The 21,703-nt window shown below is 32.8% G+C and overlaps 3 protein-coding genes across 5 annotated transcripts; 2 read left to right on the plus strand and 1 right to left on the minus strand.

Annotated features, from left to right (window-relative positions):
• The first annotated feature begins 14 nt into the window (after positions 1-14).
• Positions 15-6,576, plus strand: pgm3 (phosphoglucomutase 3). The gene is made up of 13 exons (XM_051106945.1): positions 15-87; positions 1,109-1,317; positions 1,397-1,581; positions 2,868-2,935; positions 3,117-3,250; positions 3,331-3,526; positions 3,781-3,938; positions 4,031-4,114; positions 4,205-4,303; positions 4,882-5,001; positions 5,099-5,221; positions 5,335-5,508; positions 5,589-6,576. Exons 2-13 carry the CDS (start codon positions 1,111-1,113, stop codon positions 5,676-5,678), a joined length of 1,638 nt encoding a protein of 545 aa, XP_050962902.1. The 5' UTR covers positions 15-87; positions 1,109-1,110; the 3' UTR covers positions 5,679-6,576.
• Positions 6,577-6,729: 153 nt separating this feature from the next.
• On the minus strand, positions 6,730-13,440 carry ngs (notochord granular surface). Of its 3 annotated transcripts, none has more exons than XM_051107118.1 (11): positions 13,061-13,440; positions 10,670-10,835; positions 10,430-10,579; positions 10,215-10,334; positions 10,037-10,132; positions 8,888-9,022; positions 8,682-8,792; positions 8,489-8,599; positions 7,826-7,950; positions 7,036-7,302; positions 6,730-6,924 (listed from the first exon to the last, which is right to left on the minus strand). In XM_051107118.1, exons 1-11 carry the CDS (start codon positions 13,252-13,254, stop codon positions 6,837-6,839), a joined length of 1,563 nt encoding a protein of 520 aa, XP_050963075.1. In that variant the 5' UTR covers positions 13,255-13,440; the 3' UTR covers positions 6,730-6,836. The 3 variants fall into 3 exon arrangements, with proteins under 3 accessions (XP_050963075.1, XP_050963074.1, XP_050963076.1); XM_051107117.1 differs by having other exon boundaries at positions 10,670-10,838; positions 13,061-13,437; XM_051107119.1 differs by having other exon boundaries at positions 6,775-6,919; positions 10,670-10,838; positions 13,061-13,430.
• Positions 13,441-14,120: 680 nt separating this feature from the next.
• ccnc (cyclin C) lies at positions 14,121-21,433 on the plus strand. Its single transcript, XM_051108539.1, has 12 exons — positions 14,121-14,284; positions 14,781-14,887; positions 15,078-15,162; positions 15,318-15,387; positions 15,471-15,522; positions 16,476-16,531; positions 17,152-17,187; positions 17,273-17,364; positions 18,494-18,561; positions 18,714-18,793; positions 18,875-18,993; positions 20,085-21,433. The coding sequence occupies exons 1-12, from the start codon at positions 14,253-14,255 to the stop codon at positions 20,137-20,139; spliced, it is 852 nt and encodes a 283-aa protein (XP_050964496.1). The 5' UTR covers positions 14,121-14,252; the 3' UTR covers positions 20,140-21,433.
• The last annotated feature ends 270 nt before the right edge of the window (positions 21,434-21,703 follow it).

Below are 21,703 nucleotides of genomic sequence, written 5' to 3' on the forward strand. Positions count from 1 at the left end.
GGGGGCGTGGCGACGTGCGTCACTGTAGCCACGTAATCAAGGAAGTAGGAAGCGCTGCGCACGCCCTTCACTCTCAGAAACAGCAAAGTGAGTATAAACTTCATCAGCTGTCATCATATTAACATGATTTATAGCGGATAACAAAAAAACAAATGTAATTAGTTTGCATATGTCTTGCTTTCAGTTGCAAGCGCTGATAATGCGTGCATTTGTGTGATTAGGAATTTCATTCATTCATTTCAGAGTTGTAATAACTGATTGTAGTAATTGTAATAATTGAATAAAACGATTACAATTTATAATTGTGTTCAAAATAGAAAATACTTGGAAAATTAAAATTATTATCTCGGGATTGATTAATCAATTATTGTTTTGGTTATTGCATATATGTGCGTCATAAATCACAAACTGTTTGGGTTTTTTCACACTTTTCTTGTTTATAGTTCAAACTCCGCAATGCATGTCCATGAAGCAAATGCTAATAATTCTTATATGCAGTGTTTTAATGTTAATCATAGTAGGTTTGCACTTACGTCACGGTTTGGTCAGTTACCCGGATGCCTGCGATACTCAGTTGTAAACAACAGCATGGATTGTACTACTGAATAAGTTGTTCTGCTCATTTTTGCTGTCTAAACCACTGAAAAAACATGTGGAAGCTGCTAAATTTTATAGAGAAGGACTTAGTAAGCAGGAAAGGGCACAATATTTTGACAAGCTAAAGGTAATAGGTGGTAAAGATACATACGGGCAGTATTAATTAAGATATTAGCCTAATATTTCACCAACCTGACCGGAAATGATAAGCACAAACATGAATGTTGTAAAGATTCTTGCCCTGGAAATCCTGGTTTAGTTTGACCAACCACAAATGCCAAATTTTGGCAGTCTATAGTACCTTAAATGTTTTTCCCAGTCCGACCGATTAGCACAGTCCAAAACATGACAATAATTGACCATTTTCAGCAGCAGTAATCAGCAAAATATGCTGATAGTTTTGTTCAGTTCAGTGGCTGACTGAAAACCCTCTATAAATGTTGTAAAGAATATAATATAATTTCATCAAAATAAATAAATCAAGCTTAGTTCTTTCTGTGTTTGTTTTCAGAGATGGCTCAGTTTGAGGAAGTATCCCAGAAGTCCAAGCTGCATCCGAAGCCGGAGGGCCTGACGTTGCAGTATGGCACAGCTGGATTCCGCACTCAAGCCAAACATCTGGATCACATCATGTTTCGCATGGGCCTGTTGGCAACTTTGAGGTCCAAAAAGACAAAATCCACCATTGGAGTCATGGTGACCGCTTCTCATAACCCAGAGGTGAGAAACGCACCCATGTGTGTCCAACGATATAACAGTGGTGAGGAAGTTCCTATAATGTTATCATCATGATTTCCAGGAAGACAATGGGGTGAAGCTAATTGACCCCATGGGGGAGATGGTGACAGCAACTTGGGAGGGATACGCCACACAACTCGCTAACGCCGAGCAGGACTCTCTTCTCAAAGAACTGAAGGTTGTTATTGAGAAAGAGGAGATTGACATGAGTGAGCCTGCAAGCGTCTACGTCGGCAAAGACACCAGGTAGCCCTCTGTTTACACTCTGGGAACATTAACAAATGTTAAATTAAAAGCTTAAGCACAAACAGAAGTTTGTTACCAAACAAGAAGTTACCAAACCTGTACACTTCATAGTGGCCAAGCCAGTAGATCAAGTCAGAAAATGGTCGACAGAGGTTTCACAGTCTGAGAATGAAAATTCATAATATGGATAATCATACATATTAACTGAAAAAGGTGCAAGCTGAAGCCTTAGTTTATTATGCATACCCTTTTTTTGATTATAAATCTAATAAGCGTCACTTTCACTACTAGATATATACAAAAATTATACAGAAATTTATACGGAAGACTTTCAATACAACAGTTTCAGATATTACATATATTGTACAAATTATCTGTTTTTGAATCTTAATTAGCAAAAATTATGTTTAAAAATGTAATATAACATCTGTTTTATATTTGTTCTTAGTTTTATATAGTTATTTTACTTTTATACAGTTATATTTTTGTTTTATATAGTTATTTTTTTAAAGAGCCTCTGAATGCATTTGTAAATTAAATTAATGTGTAAAAAAGTGGTGTAAAATAAAAAAAATTAAATAATGTGTTATAAATTAGATGTGGAGTTTTGAGATAAAATATAGGGCTGGAAAAGTATAAAAAAAGTACTTTTAGTGTCATCACTTTAAGTCAGAAAATGTTCTTTAAGTTAAAAACATTTAATTAATTAAAATCTGATGTAACTGAATTGCAGATAATTTATAAAAAAATATTTATTTATATATTTATATATTTATTTTATTTTACACTTTTTTTGTACTTTTTACACACTAATTTAATTTACAAATAATGTGTTTTATAAATTATATGTGGGGTTTTGAGATCAAATATAGGGCTTAAAAATTTATTAAAAATATTTTTAGCATCATCAGAACAAGTCATAAAATATTTAAGTTAAAAAATATAAATGAATTAATTATTGAAGTTTGATGTCATTGAATTTGCTTATTTGTTTTATTTTAAACTATTTTTTTATTTTTTAACTATTTTTTTTTTTACACATACTAGTTTGTATGTGTTTTATAAATTATCTGTGGAGTTTTGAGATCAACCAAATCACCAATTTTGATATTTTATTAACCAACTCTTGCAAAGGATGATTTATGAGGTACATACAAGAGAAATGTTATTTTATTCCACAACAAGAAAAAAACAATAAATAAAGAACAACAGCCACCAATTTTTTTAAATTTTTAAACAAATTGTAAAATGTTTTGTGTTTTATTTCTCTTTGTTTGTTTCTACAGACCAAGCAGTGCTAGTCTCTCTCATGCTGTGTTGGATGGCGTTTCCAGTTTGGGTGGCAAAACTCATGGTGTGGTTATGTATTACAAAACTTTCATCTATTGACCTCAGTTACTTTGCTTAAAGCTTTATAAAGTTGTCTTTGCATTATTGTTTAGATTACAATTACAGCTTGTTTGCCTGCAGATATGACAGTACAAAGGTTGATAAATTGCCCTGTTGATTATTCTGGGTGTGTGTTTCTCTTTAAGACTATGGTCTGGTCACCACTCCCCAGCTGCATTATATGGTGTGCTGTTGCAACACGCATGGCAGCTATGGCAGTCCCACCGTTGAGGGCTACTACCAAAAGCTCTCACAGGCTTTCCTTCAGCTCACTCAGAATGTGAGAGCAACTTAAAGCATCAAACATTAATGCTACAGATTATTTATAGCGTTAATTGATTCCCTATTTGCATTCAAAAGGTCCCAAACCGCACAGATGATCAGAAGAGGCTTCTGGTGGATGGAGCCAATGGCATCGGCGCATTGAAAATGAGAGAAATGGAGCCGTTTCTGCGCTCCGAACTGCAGGTGGTGCTTTCGAATGACGGCAGTAGTGGGAAACTCAACCACATGTGTGGAGCAGATTACGTTAAAGTCCAGCAGAAAGCGCCTCAAGGTCTGTCTGAACTCCTTGAGGGGTGAAAACACATGGTCCCTTGAACTGCACCTCTGATCCCAGCAGGGAATAAACACTTTCATATGAAGATGATGTAATATTTGTGTTTGTATTAACCAAGACAGTTCAGAGCTTCTTTTATGATATAATGAGAGAAGCTTTGAAAACCCCACTACTGGTCAAAATTGTGGAATAACTCTTGATCGACATTCATACAGAATTACCTGAGACATCTCCCACTTTTTTCACTTCAGGTATGAATATGGGAGTAGGTGAACGCTGCTGCTCGTTCGACGGTGATGCTGATCGCATTGTTTACTACTACACCGACTCTAAAGGCTGCTTCCATCTGCTGGATGGAGACAAGATCGCTACTCTCATCAGCACGTACCTCAAAGAGCTGCTCACACAGGTTCTACACGCTCAAACATGATCTAAAAATATAATGTCCACATTCAGATGTGAATTCGGACATTAATTTTGTCTGTCTGTGTGTGTGTTTAGGCAGGGTTGAACCTACAGGTTGCTGTTGTTCAGACAGCATATGCTAATGGGAGCTCGACTCGCTACTTGGAGGATGTCATGAAGGTGATTATCTACAAAATATCTTGTTTTACTATTGTATGCTCCAGTTCTTGTGTTTATGAGATGTTACGGTGACCTTTGACCTCTCCACAGGTTGCTGTATGCTGTACGAAAACAGGAGTGAAGCATCTGCATCATGCAGCGCAGGAATACGATATTGGAGTGTATTTTGAGGCAAATGGACATGGAACTGTGAGTTGATTGCAAAATAATGCCATGTTACAAAGGTAGAAATCTGTGTCATTGGCTAAAAGTATACAAGTTGTTGAGGGCAGTTAATAATTGTAAATTCACAAATGGCAGCAACATGTGATTTTGAATTTAGAATTTTGCATTTTATATTTAAAATTCTATATTTTGAATTTAACAAAAAATTTAGCTTTTTAAAATTTAGAATTTAGAATTTTTGCATTTTAAATTTAAATTTAAACTTTTTAAATTTAAAATTGTGGATACTAAATTTTACATTTCACAATTTCAGTTTTCTGTACAGCTTCCCATTTTAATAAAGTTGAAATGCTTTTAAACTTGTTTTCATGTGAAACTTCCAAGTTTAGCATTTTCTTTCATGTTTGATTTGGTTCCTCTGATGGTCAAATGTCTTTTCATTGTGAAAATTAGCAGGTTAGAGTTCACCAAATTTCAGTCCATCGGACAACTGTTCTACACGCATGCTTATGTGGTTCTAGGTTTCCAATTTAGAGACTTTCAGATCTGTGATTTTTGAGTTTTGTTTATTTTAACCAGTGTTTTTCGCTGATGTGTTGCAGGTTTTGTTCAGCAAAGCAGCACAGAAACAGATCCAGGAGCTGGTGAAAGACCCGAACACAAACGATGAGAAAAAACGAGCGGTGAAACTCCTGGAAAGCACGATCAATCTGATCAACCAGGTATAGACAAACGCCATCAAACTAGACCATCAGACTTCTTATTTAAACTATTTTAAGTGTCTTTTTCAATACTTAACTCTCTTGCTTTCCTCTGCAGACGGTGGGAGACGCCATCTCAGATATGCTAGTGATTGAAGCTGTGTTGGCCATCAGAGGGATGTCTGTGCAAGACTGGGACACAATTTACACTGACCTGCCCAACCGCCAACTTAAAGTCACGGTGTGTGCATGTGTGTGTTTGTGTGGTTTTTGAGTGTGTGTGTGTGTGTGTGTGTGTGTATATATATATATATATATATATATATATATATATATAACCTTTGTTCTCTGCAGGTGTCAGACCGGCGTGTCATAGACACGACAGATGCGGAGAGGAAGGCTGTCACTCCAGCGGGTCTGCAGGATGCTATCGACTCGCTTGTCAAGAAATACAAAAACGCTCGGTCCTTCGTTAGACCATCTGGAACTGAAGATGTGGTCAGGGTCTATGCTGAGGCTGACACACAGGTACATAATCATTATGCTTGTTTTTTCTTATATATCACAATATATTTGATTGTAATTGCAATTTTTCTGTTTATGTGCAGGAAAGTGCTGATAGTCTGGCTCATGAGGTCAGTCTGGCTGTGTATCGTCTTGCTGGAGGAGTCGGAGACGAGCCAAAACCTTTACACTAATCAAACCTTCATGCATGAATTCAGTCAGAATCCATCCAGTGAAATGTATAAATACTGTAAATGTACAGTAAACTAGTTTGTGTGGTGCAAACAAATGTTTTGGGAGATGACAAATGTTAACAGTTTACTCTTTGTACTGGTATGAATGAAAAACAATCCTTATAAATGGAAGTGTATGATTATGATGGAATGTTAAACCGTGAACGTGTTTACACTCATTTTATCAGAGACAAATTCAGTTTTGCCTCTGTTTATAATAGAACAAAATATCGCTCAATAGATTGGCATCAGTAAGATTTTAATGTTTTTAAAAAAATCTCTTATGCTCACTAAGGCTGCTTTTATTTGATTAAAAATATTGTGAAATATTATTACAATTTAAAATAACAGTTTTCTATTTTCATATATTTGAAAATATAATTTATTCCTGTCACGCAAAGCTGATTTTTCAGCATCATTACTCCAGTCTTTAGGGTCACATGATCCTTCAGAAATTCCGATATGCTGATTTAAAGTAACATTACTTCTTATTATCAATGTTGAAAACCGTTGTGCTGCTTAATGTAATAAGTGGAAATAATGATAATTTTGTTTTCAGGATTCTTTCATAGACTGTCCAAAAGAACAGCATTTATTTGAAATATAAGTCTTTTTGTATATTTTTAATCAAATCAAAATAATGCATCCTTTCTGATTAAAAGCATTGATTTCTCTTACTTCTCTCTTACTAACCCCAAGCTTTTGAATGGTATTGTATGTGCCATCTAATAAAAGCCTTAATTTACTAATTAAAATTCAGGTTAGGTGAATTAAACCTAATGTAAAACCAACTGGACGGTATGTAGCATCATGTGATTTTATACTGTTTTTTTTTTTTTTTTTTTTTTTTGGCTATAAATTTCCTAAATGGGTTTTAAAAAATCAAATAAATATATTTGATGGCTGTATCTTTGGTGGTTTTGTCTGTGAAAAAGCACCATATAAGACCATATAAGCACTTGGGACACAGAACAAGTAACAAATGCAAATGCATCAAAACCTTGCTGTGCAATCAAACTTTATTTGTCTTGAAGAATCAGTTGACACATGGTTAAATGCTTAGTACACACAGTTTAGTCAAAGCACAAAGTAGGTGGTCAAGGAATTCAAGGGTCTAATTCAATCAGTCTCATCTGCGGCACCAGAGATAGTGATGGTTCGTTCTTGTGTGTCCCTTTGAAACGTGTCCTCATCTGTCCTAACTGTTCTGCAACCAAAGAGAAATGGGCATTAGCTTCTAGAACAAGAAACATCAAGAAACATGCATTTTAATGGACTTTTAATTTAATAACATTGTGGTAGAGCGGTGTACTTGTACCTAATGAGGACGGTCTTCCTCTCCGTCATCTCCACCGCCTGCTCGTGAGTGAACTCCTCCACTGACTCGTGATGGTTGTGGTCGACTATCGTGCTGCTGGAAAGCATCTTCTCAGAGGCGGATGAGCTCACCGCTCCACTGATCGCCTGACTGCGGGCTGCTGCTGCTGCACCAGAAATGCTGCTGACCATTCCTGCGCTCACGCTCATGAGAGACAGGCTGCTCACCATATTGGACAAGCGACTGTCTTCTCCTTCAATCAGCTTCCTGCAAAAATGAAAATTCTGTCATTAATTACTCACCCTTGTGTCGTTCCAAACCCGTAAGAGCTTCAATTAAGATATTTAATTAAGAAGATTTGTCAACTATTTTAACAATGACCTTACTACTTTTCTGGGCCTTGAACATGTCAGTTGTGTTGCTGTCTATACAGGGTCAGAAAGCTCTCGGATTTCCTCAGAAAAATCTTAATTTGTATTCTGAAGATGAACGGTTAGAGGTTTGGAATGATATGATGGTGAGCAATGACTTTTTCTCATAAATTTGAGGGGAAAATGGCAGAATTGCCAGATATGAGTTTTTTAGGAAGAAATGTCAGACATTCCATAGTTAAAAAAACATGTAACATGTAAAATTAGAATTGCAAGAAAAGTCACAATTCTGCTTTTTTTTATATCTTGGAATTCTGACTTTATTTTTTGGAATTCTAAGTTTATATCTCAAATTCCAAATTATGAGATAAGTTTTATTGTTTTCATGATGATGTTGTGTGATGGCAGCACTGCAGTACCTGTATGTGGTAATTTCAATCTCCAGTGACATCTTAACGTTGAGCAGATCCTGATAATCTCTCAGCAGAAGTGCAATCTTCCCCTTAATAGACTTCAGTTCCTCCTTTAGAGTCTCAATACGGATCTATTACACATGATTTAGTAAAATCTTCAAATTTTTGAATTTTTACATTGAAGAAATTTACATTTATACATCATTTTATGCAGTACAGATGGTTTCAAACCAGCAGCTCTACAGAAGTTAATAGTGTTATTATTCAGCTTCATTGATTTAGTTCAGTGTTGTTTGAATTCAGTTTAGTAACTGTCAATATTTAAAAAAAGTTAATCAATTATGAAATTAGTTCATTTCAGCTCTAAGTAGCTCTAAGAAGGCAAAAGTGTGATTATTCAACTCATGTTAGTTACATCTCATTCTCATCCAATAGTATCAGTTCAGTTAAATTGCTAACATTACTGAATCTTTTAAACCCCAAAACGTAAGTGTAGCTTGCTTGTGCTAAGCCTAAAGCTTTAAATGTGATTTTAGCATGTTACTATATGCGTGCTAGGGTTTCTGGGTGATTTCTGGGTGGTTGCTTGATGGCCAAAGACAGAAAAGGGGGATTTTAATGTTATTCTGCCCTAAAAAGACCCTATAGCTTAAGGGGGCGTGGTTTTACCTGTAGCTCCGCCTCCTCTTTCTTGTATCTCTCCTGTGCCTCCCGCATCTGGAGCAGCAGTGCTTCATTCCTGTTTTTAAGAGCCTCCAGTTCTCTCTGTTTATTCTGAATCTAAAAACACATACAGTATGGATTCAATTATACGGCTGTACAGTTTAGGGCACAGGACAGGAAAACTGTCAATTTCCCACACCTCTCTCTTGTAAGCTGTCATTTCCTCTCTGACGCTCCTTGCTGTTTCCACGTGCCGTGATGTTGCTTTGTTTAGATCTTGAAACTTCGCTTTATACCAAGCGTCCATCTCCTAGTGAACAACGGTTGGGTAAAACATAAGCATATGTAAGCAAAACCGTTCTGTATAATGAATAATGAGGTTTATTTGCGAACCGTAATGATTACCTGCAGGTTTTGGGCAGCGATACTGTCGTATTGAGCCTGGATCTGTTTGAGGGCGGATGCCAGATCGGGCAATGAGAAAGCCACGTCTACTTTAGCCACAGATCCATAAATCTGAGCCATCAGCTCCTCGATTTCCTGGCATACAGAAAATTTTGATAAATCAAAATTATTCAAAATGATAGTAAATTCAATTATTTACTATATTAATGCAATGAAATACCCAGTGATTGACAATAAAATCACATAGCAATTCAACAATATATTTATTTTATGTAACATTACTTATATGACTAGCACATTTGAAAACTACATTTTACATTTGGCACATTATCGGTAAATTATATTAAATTATATTAATTATATATTATAAATATATTATAAATTATATTAAACTGACTTTAAAAAATTAAGTTGAAAAATTTAAAATCTTTTTTTTTTTAATTCTTATGCTTTTAGTTTTAGTTAATAATAATAACCACAATCTTTTTTAATATTATATTATATTATATTATATTATATTATATTATTGTCAGAGATATTTTAGTATCATTAATATGCTTTTATAGTTATTGTTAATATTTTGAGTTAGATTTGATTTTTACATTTCTGTTTTTTTTAGCTTAGTTTTAGTATTTTTTTGTCATTCTTAGTACTTTTTTAAAAAAAAAAGTCTACATAGTCTTTTACATTTTCGTTTATAGTAAACAAAAATTACATTTGTTATAGCTGAAATAAAATAAGCGATGATTATATAATATTATATTATATTATATTATATTACAATATATTATATTATATTATATTATATTATTGTCAGAGATATTTTAGTATCATTAATATGCTTTTATAGGTATTGTTAATATTTTGAGTTAGATTTGATTTTTACATTTCTGTTTTTTTTTTAGTTTAGTTTTAGTATTTCTTTGTCATTCTTAGTACTTTTTAAAAAAAAATGTCTACATAGTCTTTTACATTTTTGTTTTTAGTAAACAAAAATGTAATTTGTTATAGCTGAAATAAAATAAGCGATGATTATATAATATTATATTATATTATATTACAATATATTATATTATATTATATTATATTATTACTTCTAACAGTATGATAATATTATAATATTAGATAATATATTTAAATTGCCTTCACCTTTTTGTGAATCCTCTGTAGGAACTCAAGTTCCACTTCCAGGTTTTCCAGTCGTTTTTCCAAGGCAATTCGGGCAGATGTGGCTGCATCCACATCCTAGCAGACAGAGGGAGTTTGAACCCCAATCATTATGTAAAACCAATTAATGTTACACTTTCTGTATTAAGCTGGAAATTACCGGTTTGAAGGCTTCAATTTCAAGCTCTGCCTTTTTCCTGGCCTCCAAAGCCTCCTCGTATTTCACCTTCAGCATTTCCAGCTGACCTGCCATGGCATCCTTTGCTGCTACCGCCAGGTCCTAAAAAATCAAGACAGATCCTTGCTAGAAACGAGTGAGTTATGATCTAGATGTGTAAGTGAGTAAGTCATAATCGCTCTGTGGTCATCTCTCACCCGTTGGACTTTCATCTGGTCGGCGATCCTCCTCAGTTCCCTCAACTGATCCTCATAGAGCAGTCGCAGACCGGACGGCTTCACATGGTGGTTCTTGATGCCATCAATTTCTGCCTCCAGCAGCTTGTTGCTCTGCTCCAGAGAACGCACCTGGAACAACCACACTCAACTCACAGGCTGGTCTTTAAAATGCTAAAGCAAAAGGAAAAGAGGGAGAAGTACGTCTCAGAAGGGTCTTACCTTCTCGATGTACACAGCAAGACGGTCATTGAGGGCGACCATCTCCTTTTTCTCACTGGTGCGTGTGCTGAGGAAAGCCTGATTCTCAGCGGCTGCAGCGTCCAGATCCACCGCACCGCCGGCAACCCCAAAACCCATGCCCAGACACAGCGTTCCCATACTCACACTGCTGTACAAGGACACAAAACATACATTTACTATGTTCACTATTTTATAAATGCTATATTTTTTTTAATAGTAATTCATAAAATGTAGTAATAATGGACATACTGTTATATATTTTTAATATTTTGAATTTTGATTTTATTTATTTATCTTTTTCTGTCCTCTCTGTTTAATCAAAGTTTTAGTAATTTTGTTGTGTGTTTTTGTCATTTTATGACCTTTTTAAATAAGTCTATATAGTTTTATTTATTAAGGTTTAGTTTTTAGTGTTAGTTTATTTAGTACTTCAACTTGAAATAAAATACATTTTATTTTATTTCAATTAATGTTTATGTTATTAAAAATTATGGAAATGTTTTTTATATTTTTTTATTATATTATATTGTATTATATTTTTGAATTAGTTTATGTTTTCTTTCTTATTTTTCTTGCTTTATTTTTTTATATTTAGTTAATTTAGTTAATTTAGTGTGTTTTTGTTATTTTTATTCCCTTTTTTATGTCTACATAATATATATAGTTTCAAAGTTTTAGTTTTAAACTTTGGTTATTTTAGTGCTTAGCCCTGAAGTAAAAAATAAGAAATGTTATAGCTGAAATAAAATAAGTGATTATTATATTATATTATATTATATATATATAATTATTTTAGTATTGTTGATATTATAGATTCATTTTAATGTTTTCATTTTAATTTTCATTACAGTTTCAGTAATTTTGTTGTGTGTTTTGTCACTTTTATTACTTTTTTTTTAAACGTCTACATACTATACATAGTTTTATTAAGTTTTAGTTTTTAGTTTGAGTTATTTTAGTACTTAGACCTAAAGTAAACAAAAGTGATAAATGTTATAGCTGAAATAAAACAATTATATTATATTATATTATATTATTATACCCAGAGTTATTTTAGTATCATTGATATGATTTTATAGTTTCTAATATTTTGAATGTGATTTTATTTTTTGCATTGTCTGTATTCATTTTAATTTTCGTTACAGTTTTAGTAGTTTTGTTGTGTGTTTTTGTCATTTTTATTACTTTTTAAAAGTCTACATACTATACATAGTTAAGTTTTAGTTTTTAGTTTTAGTTATTGTAGTACTTAGATCTAAAGTAAATAAAATGTTATAGCTGAAATAAAATAAATGATGATAGCTTATTATTATATTATATTATATTATATTATATTATATTATATTATATTATATTGTATTATATTATATTGTATTATATTATATTATATTATATTATATTATATTATATTATATTATATTATATTATATTGTATTATATTATATTATAATGTCTATATTATAGCTACATATTTGTAAAGTTTTAGATTTTAGTTTTGGTTATTTTAGTACTTAGACCTAAAGTAAACAAAAACTTTACATGTTATAGGTTAGTTGAAATAAAATAAGTGATATATTATATTATATTATATTATATTATATTATATTATATTATAGACAGAATTATTTTAGTATTGTTGATTGGCTTTTATAGATTCATTTTAATGTTTTAATTTTAATTTTCATTACAGTTTCAGTAATTTTGTTGGTTGTTTTTTTTTTTCATTTTTATTACTTTTTTTTAAAAGTCTACATACTATACATAGTTTTATTAAGTTTTAGTTTTTAGTTTGAGTTATTTTAGTACTTACACCTAAAATAAACAAAAGTGATAAACGTTATAGCTGAAATAAAACAATTATATTATATTATATTATATTATATTATATTATATTATATATTATTATACTCAGAGTTATTTTAGTATCATTGATATGATTTTATAGTTTTTAATATTTTGAATGTGATTTTATTTTTTGCATTGTCTGTATTCATTTTAATTTTCGTTACAGTTTTAGTAGTTTTGTTGTGTGTTTTTGTCATTTTTATTACTTTTTAAAAGTCTACATACTATACATAGTTAAGTTTTAGTTTTTAGTTTTAGTTATTGTAGTACTTAGATCTAAAGTAAATAAAATGTTATAGCTGAAATAAAATAAATGATGATAGCTTATTATTATATTATATTATATTATATTATATTATATTATAGCTACATATTTGTAAAGTTTTAGATTTTAGTTTTGGTTATTTTAGTACTTAGACCTAAAGTAAACAAAAACTTTACATGTTATAGGTTAGTTGAAATAAAATAAGTGATATATTATATTATATTATATTATATTATATTATATTATATTGTAAGGCTTACCTGGTCATGCGTGATTTGCGGGATCCAGAAAGCGCCCTGCGTGCCCCGCTGCGGGTGTAACTGGCGGAGCGGTGGCGCGCAGCTCCACGGGTGGGTGAAGGGCTCGAGACCCGCACCTGAAGCGTGGAAGAAGAGCTCAGGCCACTCTCGAAGTGGCGGCGGTAAGATGACATCCTTTCTGGGCTGTGACTCATGGTGAAAGTGGTGGTTCCTCTCGCGTCTCCGGAGATGCGACAGAAGCGTTGTGTCCACAGTCACTGAGGATGGAGCTTTATACCTGCTGTCCGGAAGAGGAATGTCGAACCTCAGTCTGACACACGGTCGAACCCTCCGCTCAATTATCTGACGGGCCACCGCGAAGAGCTTTACCACGGTAAAAATAGACGAGTGACGATGGCAAACTTGGAGGCCTTATTAATGAAATTCTCAGCCCTAAAACTGCCTGAAAAAATGGAGACTGAAAGTACTGGTGACTTCATCAGGGCATGCTAATATAATTCTAATAAATTATTGTTATAAAGTCAAACAAACGGAAGCAAACGCATAAATAAATGACAATTTAATTATTATATTGGCGTAGCATCTATTGAATGGCATTAGATTAATAAATAATAATTAAAAAAAAATAATAAAAGCCTAATACAGTAAAATATTAATATTAATATTTTAAATTTGATTTTTTATTTTATTTTAATTTTCATTAAAGTTTTCTTCTGTCATTTTTATTACTTTTTATGTCTACTATACTATACATAGCTTTTATAAAGTTTTAGTTTTTAGTTAAATTACACAAAAATGAGAAATGTTACAGCTGAAATAAAATAAGTGAATATAATATATATATATTTAAAGTGGATTATATTATTTACAATAGTTACATACATATATTATGAGCCATATATTTATATTATATTATTAAAAGGTAATGCCATATTTTACAGTCTGTAGCTCGCAGCAGATGTTATATGTTATTTGTAATATTATTATTATATATTTGTAAGTCAAAAAAAGCGCAGGAATCTGTCCGGAACTGATGCGTAGATTTGTTTCCTCCCGGACCGTTTTGTGCGCACATTATTCTACGGAGTGTTTTTTGTGTCGCGCTCCTCGTCTGATTTAATCAGAGTATCGTTTCGTTTAAACACAATTTAATATCGTATTAAGGCTTATTTACTACCTCAAACACCTCAAGATGGCAGGGAACTTCTGGCAGAGCTCACATTAGTAAGTAGAGACGTGTTTTGCGAAGTTATTTGAGGACGTTAAAGTAATTTCTACAGGTTTGCTTTTGCTGCGGAGCTATTCGAGAAAAAAAACATTAAATTTAATAGATTTGCCTGATTAAAGCGAACTATTTTCCAAATCTCTGTTAATACCATGATAAAGAATAGACACTAGAATAAATGTCTTTTCTTTTCGGAACACTATAAATATCTGGATTATTAGCTTTAGCGGACTGGCTAGTGTCTTTAACCTAAAGAAACCATAGAGAAATTTAATTTATGAATAATTCGCATAAATGTGTGGTATACACGGTATTAGTTCGTTTTCGTCCTTTTAACTGATATTAAGATTTTCAGTTAGTATACTTTTGTGGTGTTTTGATGTTGAAGTGACGTTAGAAGTACATGAAATATACACTGTAATGCTGCTGTGTTCAGTTTTGTTTTTCTTTTATGATGATTCTGAATTTAAAGTGTCTGATGTTTGTTCTCATTAGTCTGCAGTGGGTTCTGGACAAACAGGATCTGATGAAGGAGAGACAGAAAGATCTCAAGTTCCTCACAGAGGAGGAATATTGGAAGCTACAGATATTTTTTGCCAATGGTTTGGAGATACATTATTTATGATTATGGGCCTGTTCTGAATTAATGCATTAATGCAAATTTTCGGGTGTAATTCAGCTGTTTTTGTATGTTATTTATGCTAGATTTTAATAAGGAAATGTTAATTCAAAGTCTAAAGCAATAAACCGTCTTTAAACACTTAAATAGTTTAATCTGTCATCTTGTGGCAGTGATTCAAGCCTTGGGGGAACACTTGAAACTCAGACAGCAGGTCATCGCCACAGCAACTGTCTACTTTAAGCGTTTCTATGCCAGGTGAGCTTGGTTACAGCTTTCGTTTATTCTGTTGATACTCAATACTTGTCTTCTAGATTGATGGCCCTTCTGTTTTCTAAAACGGACATTTATTCTGTGGATTTTTTCAAGTACACTTGCATGAAAGTAAAAGAAAGATCTTGGCTTGTTTTCAGGTACTCTCTGAAGAGTATAGACCCTGTGCTGATGGCCCCCACATGTGTGTTTCTGGCCTCTAAAGTAGAGGTAAACACTGCCTCAATATGAGAATTTCTGCTGAAAGATGTACAAATTTTAATTTTAATGTAATAAAATTCTGTCCTTGACAGGAATTTGGTGTTGTTTCAAACACACGGCTTATTTCAGCAGCAACGTCTGTGTGTAAGTGATTCATATTTTACGAACTCATCAAACAGTATCAGATATTACTACAAAAATGCATTTTTTTATGTTTTTTCTAAAGCAGAATTGAATATCATGTCATGGTTTCTGTGGGTCTTAAAATCTCTTAATCTGCAAATAAAGGTCTTAAAAAAAACAAGTAGAAAGTTTTAAAATCATCAAGTCATGCCATTAAAATGTTGCATGCACTGCATCTTCCGTAGTATTTTTGTTTTCTAGTACAAATGTCTAAACTTACTTAAATCAATATACATTTACTTGAGATGCAATTCTAAAAATTGCTAAAAATATTAAGCAAAATGATTTAAGTTTAATCTTAAAACCAGAACTGTCAATGGGGAATGAAATGTAGTTTTCTCTTTGAATTAAGTCAATTTCTTTTGGAAATCTGATGGCCCCTTGTAAGATATTTGTTCTGGTTTTAATAATAAACTTGTTTTATTTTGATCTTGTTTTTAACATAAGAGCATGTGCGGCCATTTGTAACCTGAATTTATATATATATATGTGTGTTTATGTATAATGCATTATAAAATGTGTTTTAATGCATTAATTATGCCTTGTACAATCTCATGAAGATTGTACAACACAGTTAATACATTATAACACTTATTAGTTCATTGTTACACTATGCATTATAAATTCGGTTATAATTATTTGCAACAAGGTACAATGAATTAAAGAGTTTAAAAAAGGTCTTAAAAAGCCTCAAATTTACCTTTATAAAACCTGCAGAAACCTTGTAAAGTGTAACTCAGCATTTTGTTAAACCTTTAGCCTTAAAGTCAACCTTTTTAGACATAATCACCAAATCTTTTCACTGTCAGTGAGGTTTGGGAATCCCAGATTATGGAAAGCATGCTATCTTGTCTTACTCAAGTTACTTTTTCATACTAATATTTAATAAATGAATCTTTCTCTATTTGTAACAGTGAAAACAAGGTTTTCCTATGCCTTTCCAAAGGAGTTTCCCTTCAGAATGAACCATGTGAGTCAAACTTCTGTGCTTTACTACAGCAGAAAAATAATGAGACACTGATCTGGCATGTAGGCGAGTGTGAGTTGTACCAGATGGCCTTGATATTACAGCCCAAGTTGTTGTTCTCTTACTGAGAAGAGTTGAAAAATTGCTTTGCTCCATATCAGGATTTTGGAAATCTGACAGCGTCACTAGAGATCTAGATAATAAGTTCTTGTAACTGTCTGATTCATATGATGGAAACGCTGGCCGAGAGGCTGACGTTGTGTGTGGTGATGCTGCAGCCTTCTGTCACGTCCTAAGTGTCACCAAGTTTCTGACACTCAGTCAGGAGTGAGATTCCTCACGCTCACGACACCTTTGTAGGAAAGTCTCATCATGGTGATAAATGACTGTTGGTTTTGGCAGCTCACATCTCGGGCCTGTGTTAAGTGCGGTATGATTACATACAGTGTTATTAGTTGCGTCCGCCACTGGTCAGATGTTGCAAAGGAAACATCTCAGAAGTCTGGTGGAACATTTATAGATCATCATAATGGGAAAGATGATAATTAGTGCACGTAATGTGTTAGTTAGCATGTTATTGTGACGATTTCGCAGTGCACTCATGCTTCTCTCTCTTTGTCTAGATCTTGGAGTGTGAGTTCTACTTACTGGAGCTCATGGTTGGTATTGATTCTACTACTTCAGGATGTATAGATGATTGTTTTTGGCGTCTGTTAATGGATGTTTAATTTGGTTTTGTTTCAGGACTGCTGTCTGATTGTGTACCACCCTTACAGACCGTTACTGCAGTATGTGCAGGACATGGGGCAGGAGGACATGCTGCTGCCACTGGCTTGGTGAGTGTGTAGCTTCAGACGGCATGAAAATCGCACAACCACTGTGCATTTTGCTTTATAAGTAAATGCATCCCCCCCAAAACTTTTTTTTCCTCCACCTTGCTTGTAACGTAAGAGCAGGTGCAGCCATTGCTAACATGATTGTGTGAGGCATCTAGTGTCATTTGCGTCAAGCAGTGTATTTTAGTATTATTTATGTACTGTTATGTTTTTGGTATTTTAAATGTTTACATTTTTTATTTTAATTTTAATTTTATTTATTTAATTATTATTATTATTATTATTATTATTTTTTGTCATTTTGTTGTGACTTTGCCTTTTTTTCCCTTTTAAATACTATTTCTGTTTTTTTTTTCTTTTTTTTCAGGTTTAGTACCATTTTGGTTTTTATTTCCAAATTAAATTCATTTGAACAACATATCTAATTTTTGTTTAATATTAGATTAAGTTTTTCATCTAATATTTCTATTTTATTTTAGCTTTATTTTAATGAGTAAAAATAGTTGTAATAGTTTTAGTTTTAGCTAATGATAACTCTGGCTTCCAGTTTATTTCACTGTACAAAACCAGTGTTTTTGTGTTGCTTTTGTAATCTGCCATTTCTTATTATATTATTTTAATTTTTTATCATAATTATAAACACATTGGTTTGTAGTGCAAATACTTTCACCATTTACTGCAGGGTTATTAGAGTAATAGACATAATTGTTGAAATAAAATGAATGAAATAAACTAAAATTAACTGGGGAAAAAAAAAAAAAAAAAAATATATATATATATATATATATATATATTTTAGTAATTTCTCATTATAATTTACTTTAACTTGATGTATTAAAATAACTAAAACTGAAATAAAAAGTGTAGACATAAACAAACAAAAAAACTGAAAATTACTTTAAGACTTTACTGAAAACTGCAAATATAAAACTCTTTCAAATTATTAATGAAAACTATAACACATCTATAATATATCACAATGATTCTGTTTTACTACACATTTTCTTCTAGTTATTTACATATAGCAGCTAATGAATCGGAAGTCTTGCACACTCACAGAAAACAGCTTACTTCTGCATTGCAAAATAAGCTGAAAAAGTGAATGTGAATGTTTTGTGAATGTGTGCAGGAGGATAGTGAACGACACTTACAGGACAGACCTATGTCTGCTTTATCCTCCATTTATGATTGCACTGGGTAAGAACAAACTTCCTACACCCCATCCAACAGGTCTTATACTTGCAAATAAGCAGAAAATATGAATTTTTAGATCTAAAAGACTGTATAATAACATGACACGTCATATACTAGTGAGCAGAGTTACAGCTTTTGTCTCCTTCCTCCTCCAGCCTGTCTGCATGTGGCGTGTGTGGTGCAGCAGAAAGATGCCAGGCAGTGGTTTGCTGAGCTGTCTGTTGACATGGAGAAGGTAAGTCCTGTCCAGCTGTAAAATAAAGGTTTCTGTCTTGTCGTTTACATTAACATTATAGCTTTTTTTTTTTTTCAATAGATCCTGGAGATCATCAGGGTGATTCTGAAACTCTATGACCAGTGGAAGAACTTTGATGATAGGAAGGAAATGGCCGCTGTGCTCAACAAGGTGCCCAAACCCAAACCTCCTCCTAACAGGTACGACAGCCTGCAGACTTCAGTTATCAAAATCACACAACACTACATTTATTTACTGTATATGGAAATAGCACAGGGTGCTTATTAATAATTTCACCACTGCAAAGAGAAACAATGAGGGTTAAGCCTAGTCCCAGACTAAAATAAGTAAGTCTGGACCATTTCAGCTGAAAGAAACTTGCACTGACTGGTCTTAAAATATATCAGTGCCTTTGTTTTGTCTCAAGATGCACACCAGTAATGTTTCTAAGGCACATTTATATAAAAAAAAAAAAAAAAAGTTTAATTTTTACAGTTTTTTTTTTATGTGCTTTTTCTTTTTTTTTTTAAATTATTATTATGTTTAAATATGTCTATATAGCTTTAAATGTAAGTTAGCTGTTAAGGCAACATTTTTATTTAAATTTTAAATGTATCGCATTTAAATATTTAAAAATTTAAATATCATTTTAAGTTTGTTTAAAAATTATTTTTGATAGTTGAAAAAGGAAAAGACTCTTTATTTTTATTTATTTATTTATTTTTTTTTTAGATTTTTTGGTTTTTATTTTAGTTAGTTGGCGAGGCGAAATGTATACATTTCTAAGTTTGATTAAAAATTATTTGATAGTTGAAAAAGTGAAAGGCCTTTTATGTTTACATATTTTTGTTCTTTTGTATTTTTTTTTAAATTTTCTTTTCTTTCTTTTTAAATTAATTAATTTATTTTTTGATTTTTAGATTTTATTTCAATTAGTTACCAAGGCAAAATGTATACATTTTAATTTAGTCTTTACGTTTTTCAGCTAATTTCTTTTTCTTTCTTTTTTTTTTTTGTTTTCTTACGCATTTCAGTTACAGATTGTTTGTTCATGTTAGTTCACAGTGCATTAACTGATGTTGACAAACACAACTTGTGCATTAGTTAATGCTGAAATTAACATGAACTAAGATTAATAAATGCTGTATAAGTGTTGTTCATTCTTGGTTCATGTTAACTAATGAACCTTATTGCAAAGTGTTACCATGATAGTTTCGAAAAGTGGAAAAGCCTTTTATTAAAGCCTGTTTTATCTCACTTTTGCACCTGTATTCTCTTGCTCTTCATACAGTGAGACTGACCAGAGCTCAAACGGGAGTCAAAATAGCTCATACAGCCAGTCCTAGAGCGCCCCCTGCTGAAGGACCTGAGGTGGAGTGATCCGGAGAGGCAAACACAGCACATCCTGGCACATCTGAATGCTGCTTTTCACAAGCACATCGTTTTATGACCGTGGGGAAACTGATTCCCGGCACACACATCCTCTCTTTCCTCTCCTCTGGGTTCTTCCAGCAATCAGAGCAGACAGAATGATGCCACCACTTTCCTTCTTTCCTTCCTTCCACCAATCAGAGCAGCCCATGTCAGAACTGCTCACCAGTAGGAAATCTGCTTTGATTTAGAGTTTATTGCCAAGCTTAAGGCTGTAGTCTTGAATGTTGTGGACACAAACACACACACAGATGCACCTCATTGGGTATCTGCTTGATTCAGAGGGGTGTTGTTTTTCTAGATCTTGTGAAGGTCCTGACTTCCTTGAAAAGTCCCATTAGGCTTTCTTTCAGCAGACGCCCTATGGGAACTTAGAAAACTTGAGTATTTTCTGTCTGAGAGCGACGGAGATAGAGTGTGTGTGTTTAATCACAAATGTATTTGTATGCGTGCCTCTCGTTGACCATATCACAGTTTGTATTCCTCAGGGAAACAGAGCAGTCCTCTCTACAAAGTGGCTGTCTGTAAACTGATTGGCCACAGGGCTATGTGACGGCGATCTTTTAAACCCTCGTACTGTGTAATCAATCCTGACTGGATATTTGACACGCGTGTGGATGTGAGTTAGAATGCACAAGTGACACCGATAGTTAAGTTGATTTACAATATGCTTCAAACCGCATTGTAAATATGCTTTCCATATATAGCCCCTGACTTTGTTTTTATCATTTTTGTCTTATTATAAATTTACTGTATGATTATGCTATATGTGTACTTGCCATAACCCAAATGCTATTTTCTTTGCTTTCATTTTGTTGTTTTGAATTGATGTCTCTATAGCTGCAGCACACTGAAGTATTCATCACGTTTAATGGAGGACAAGCCAATATCTTGAGGGTTTTGGAAATGCATTGAATAATTAAGATCTGCATCTTGGCTGTGGTTATCAAGTCCCTCACATTGTGTTTTGAATGGCATTTTTGTTTTTGGCTTTGTCTCTCATTGTGGTTCTTTGTTTAGCTGTGCATCAGGAGTGTTGCCTCATTTTTATTGAGTGAAATGGCATAAATGTGGCCCCTCTCTGTCATGCGGTGTATGTGTTTTTTGCCTGTAAATATGTGTGGGAGGGTGAGAGGGCTTGGAGTGTTCTCATTTTTTTTTTTGTCTATAATGGAGCTCAGAAGCCTTATTAAATAAAGCTGCTGTTAAAAAAATTACATTTTTTTTTTTTTTAATCTTAAAAAAGTGTCCTGTGTTGAAATTATTTATATTTGATTATTATATATAATTTTATATGAATTTATATAAATTATCATGAATTCACCTAGTGAAATAACTAATAAAAATTAATCAAAAAACTATTTAGATTTAATCAAAACTAATAGACATAAAATAAAAAAACTTTATAAAATCTGACAAAAGAACAAAATTGCTAAAACTTTAAAATAAAAATTATTTAAAAATAACACTGAATCCAAA

The sequence above is a fragment of the Labeo rohita genome, chromosome 4, assembly GCF_022985175.1.
Source record: "Labeo rohita strain BAU-BD-2019 chromosome 4, IGBB_LRoh.1.0, whole genome shotgun sequence".
Lineage (NCBI taxonomy): Eukaryota > Metazoa > Chordata > Actinopteri > Cypriniformes > Cyprinidae > Labeo > Labeo rohita.

Excerpts from the sequence above, each read along its gene's own strand:
- pgm3 (XM_051106945.1), top strand. The coding sequence starts at position 1,111 with ATGGCTCAGTTTGAGGAAGTATCCCAGAAGTCCAAGCTGCATCCGAAG. Across the intron at positions 2,936-3,116 it reads TTTGGGTGGCAAAACTCATG|ACTATGGTCTGGTCACCACT; the intron begins GTGTGGTTATGT and ends TTTCTCTTTAAG. Across the intron at positions 3,527-3,780 it reads CCAGCAGAAAGCGCCTCAAG|GTATGAATATGGGAGTAGGT; the intron begins GTCTGTCTGAAC and ends TTTTCACTTCAG.
- ccnc (XM_051108539.1), top strand. The coding sequence starts at position 14,253 with ATGGCAGGGAACTTCTGGCAGAGCTCACATTA. Across the intron at positions 15,388-15,470 it reads TTCTGGCCTCTAAAGTAGAG|GAATTTGGTGTTGTTTCAAA; the intron begins GTAAACACTGCC and ends TGTCCTTGACAG. Across the intron at positions 18,562-18,713 it reads TCCATTTATGATTGCACTGG|CCTGTCTGCATGTGGCGTGT; the intron begins GTAAGAACAAAC and ends TTCCTCCTCCAG.
- ngs (XM_051107117.1), bottom strand. The coding sequence starts at position 13,254 with ATGAGTCACAGCCCAGAAAGGATGTCATCTTACCGCCGCCACTTCGAG. Across the intron at positions 10,580-10,669 it reads TTGCTGTGTACATCGAGAAG|GTGCGTTCTCTGGAGCAGAG; the intron begins GTAAGACCCTTC and ends TGGTTGTTCCAG. Across the intron at positions 7,303-7,825 it reads ATTGAAATTACCACATACAG|GAAGCTGATTGAAGGAGAAG; the intron begins GTACTGCAGTGC and ends TCATTTTTGCAG.